General features: G+C 40.8%; 1 protein-coding gene across 1 annotated transcript; it reads right to left on the bottom strand.

Annotated features, from left to right (window-relative positions):
• Nucleotides 1-1298: 1298 nt before the first annotated feature.
• LOC145987577 (histone-lysine N-methyltransferase SETMAR-like) lies at nucleotides 1299-2348 on the bottom strand. Its single transcript, XM_083121925.1, has one exon. It carries the CDS (start codon nucleotides 2346-2348, stop codon nucleotides 1299-1301), a length of 1050 nt encoding a protein of 349 aa, XP_082978051.1.
• Nucleotides 2349-4170: the final 1822 nt, after the last annotated feature.

Raw genomic sequence — 4170 nt, forward strand, 5'->3', positions numbered from 1 at the left:
ATAGCTCAGGCCAGGGATTACATCACCTAAAAATCACCAACACATGCAAATTACTAGAAATGCACTTATGACTTAAAATTTCTTAAAACATTAACAAAATATGACCCCAGAAAAATAAGTTTCTCATCAAATAATTGTATTTTTTTCATGTAGTGAATCCTTTTTTTTAGGATTAAAAAGCAATGTAAACACACAAGTATGAAATTTGATAGTATCTAGAGCTTTTTATTTTATTGTAAATATCAGTATCTGTAAAATTTTCAGACACTTCTTGTCAGTTCACTTTTTGAGCCTTGAGTTGCAGTGTACAGCCAACGGCGAAAGAAACAGTAGGCGAATTGTCCACCACCATTTTCATTTGGTATGAATTCCACAATGTGATGAAAAAGAATTGAAATAAATAATAAGAACAATGCCTGCTTCGAACCAACATAGTTTCATTCCTTAAAACAACACAGGATGTAGAATAAAAAAGTAGTGAAAATAGCGGTGGACAATTTGCCTACCATTATCTCTGCCGTTGACTGTACAATGACTACCTTGTACCCAGGCATGTAGCCAGGGGGAGGGCTAAGGCGGCTGAAGCACCCCCCCGAAATCCCAAATCTCAAATTTAAATAGTGTATAGTGGTAATTTATTTTACTTCCTTATCAGGATTAAATATTTTGCATAATAATTTGTAATATGCGAAGAAATTCATCTTTTGGACTTCTCCCCCTCCACATTTTCACCTTAGATGGCGACTGGTATGGAATGAGCCCCTCCCGAAATAAAATCCTGGCTACGGGCCTGCTTGAACCAAATCAAATGTAAATGACAGTAATTGTCAGCTAATAAAGTATTATATCTAGAAAACCTTCTTCCTACCCCGACAGACACGAGAGGAGCAAATTTAATCCACTTCGAAAATAGCTAAGTGTATAAGAAAACTCTTTATACCTAGAAAAAGCGACAATATACTGGCCATGACCGAAAAATGGTTACAATATGGTATTTTTTCACGACACAACATGTATTTCTATATATTCTAGAAACATATCACCCTTATGCACCAAATCCTAGTTCTACTACTTATTTTATCTTATTTATTTTATTCAGCATACAGGATGGTGTTTTGGATCTAAATCAGTGTATTGTACAATAATTAGTCACATTGCACCGTATGAATATATATATATATATATATATATATATATATATATACATACATATATATATATATATATAAGGTGCGTCTGAAAAGTTTTGTGAATGGTCTCAGAAAATAAAGGAAACAAGAGTTACAAACAAAATACCTTTACTGGCCTTCAAAGTAATCACCATTAGCTACAACACACGTCTGACATAGGTTGTAAAGCTGTTGGAAACTGGCAGCAAACGCTTCTTGTGGAATCGCTCGAAGCACCGTCGTCACGCGTTGTTGGATATCCGCAACGTCTGCGAAGCGGAAGCCTTTCGGGGCTAATTTAAGGCGGGGAAACAAAAAGAAGTGTGCCGGCGCCAAATCTAGAGAATACGGAGGGTGTGGAAGAACAGTCACCTGGCGTTGAGCGAGAAAGTTGACCACGCGGATCGCAGTGTGCAGAAGGGCATTGTCGTGGAGGAAAGTCCACTGTCCACTCCGGTACAGTTCTGGCATAACCCGCCGGATGCGTTGCAGCAGCCGTTTCAAAACTCCCTCGTAAACTTCTGCGTTGACAGTTTGATCCGCGGGTAGAAATTCTTGATGGATCAAGCCCTTGCTGTCGAAAAAGGCGAACAACATCGTCTTAATCTTGGATTTTGTCAGCCGACTTTTTTTGGAAGGCAGGGAAGACGATGAAAACCATGCCATTGACTGTCGCTTGGTCTCCGGATCGTATTGGTAGCACCAAGTCTCATCTCCAGTAATGATGGTTTCCAAAAACTGCGGATTCCGGTCAGACATGTCGATGACATCTCCAGACGTTTCCATCCGAGTTCGCTTCTGCTTGTCTGTCAGCGGTACAAACCGGGCACAAATCTTTCGCTTTTTCAAATGTTCGTGAACAATAGTGCGTACACTGTCTTTGCTTATCTGCAACTCTTCTGCGATCATTCTCAACGACAGTCGCCGATCATCCGCAAGCATCCGTCGCACTCGTTCGATGTTGTCTGGGATTGTGCTTGTTGACGGTCTACCCGAACGCGGCTCATCCTCGACACCTTCATTTCCGTCTCTAAAGCATTTAAACCACTCAAACACACACTTTTTACTCACCGCTTCAACACCGTACACTTGCACTAACATTCCATGAGTCTCCGTCGCCGTTTTCCCTAATTTGAAGCAAAACTTCATGTTAACGCGTTGCTCCATTTTGCGCTCCATGTTGCAATGACACGAGTTCGCACACTCACTCAGTTAGCTTGGTCGCAGCGTGCACCACTGCTTCACTTCGGTGATTTGCATGATAGGGGGCGCTTGTTGACATGTCTCTCGATGCGCATGCGCGGGCGCGTCATCCTAACCAGCGCAGTTTTTCAAATATGGGATCAGTCACCGAACTTTTCAGCCACCAATACGCACCTTGTATATTTATATATTGATTCCTATAATGTTTAATATAATGTCTACCACACCTCAATAAAAGAAAATATTTTAAGGTTAGGTGATATTTTAATCGCAAAGTTGATGTTGTGTGACCTCTCATAATATTTGGCACGTTAGCTAACTTCTATATCTCTTAATACGACTTACATCTTCCTTGAGATTAGGGTCCATTTCTCTTGTGATGAGACTTTGCACAATAGCCCCAGTTGCATTTGACTGTAAATAAGAAACATATTAGTTCACTCACACGCTGAAGTGTGCACACTATTAATTGATTGATTCACTTTATTTTACTTCGCGTTTTCTGTCTCTTGGCTAATTTGCGAAGATGGGGATGAGTGATGAAATGATGAATGGACATTCACAAAGAACCAAGCCCGAGCGTAATTCGAACCCGGGACCCTTGGCGTGGCAGCGCGATGTGCTAACCACTCGGCCACAGGGTCCGGCGCACACTATTAATATACAGTCACGGACAGTTCTGGGTTGTAGTGAATGCATTGACTTCCAATGGAATCAATACAACCCAGCAGTGTCCGTGACTGTACGTGTGTGTGTATATATATGTGGTGTAAATGTAAATTATATATATGAATGGCTTATTGCAGAAAGGGACCAGAGTCACATTTTTGAGGTATCAGAATTAATGGTATTTTTGATTTTCCTAGTTACACACACATCTTTTAGTGCAGAAAGGACGTCAGTCACATGAGGCTATAGCCAAGAAAATGCACAGTGAAAAATGTACTTTAATGCAGAAAGGTACCTGAGTCACTGACTCGGGTCCTTTTCTGCAATAAACTTAGCCGTATTTATACGTTGTACGAACTGTGTACGCTAATCTGTAATACAGCTCGGGCGTAAAAATACTGTCAAACTTATTGACTCCAGTAACATTATTGATTTCGCAACGTGGTGGCCTCATGTCTACAAAAAAATGTGGCATCTGTGAAAATTACCATGTGTTCCTACAAGAATAGGCAGTATTTTCAGATTTCCAAGTATCATTACTTTGAATACTGTGTTGTTTAACATAAGGGTACTGTCAAAGTTTCCGAATTCATCAAAGGTTTGAGGTCTTACACCTTCTATCTGATTGATTGAGTTGGTTTTAAGTCCGCTTTATGCACAGTAAGGCTAATCGGGACTGGACCTACAGTTTAAAGTGGGATCCGAACCACGAACTCCACCGGGTATCGAACCCGGAACCCCTTGATTACAAGGCGACGACGCTACCACTGTGCCATCGGGGAGGCCTACGGCTTCTATCTGTCCAAAGGTGCAAGAATTGTAATTCCTACGCCACGTACGTTCCCAGTTACACGTATGCCGATCAATCTTACTACATTGAAAGACATATGAACTGCCTTGTCGTATGTACCAGACGACGTCAAAGGATTTTATGAAGATATTCTTCAGTGGCCCACTACACGCGCCAATGAAACAGACTCAGGCTGAACCTCGCCCTTTAATAAAGAAAATTTGAATTTGAATTTGAGCTTGTATGAGCTCGTACATTATTGTACTTCAAACACCGACAATAAATTCCAGAAAGTGCAGTACACTGTCATTTTTTGATGACTCTATAATTTTCTGTGGC

This window comes from Lepisma saccharinum, chromosome 5 (assembly GCF_977018435.1).
Source record: "Lepisma saccharinum chromosome 5, izLepSacc3.1, whole genome shotgun sequence".
Taxonomy (NCBI): Eukaryota; Metazoa; Arthropoda; class Insecta; order Zygentoma; family Lepismatidae; genus Lepisma; species Lepisma saccharinum.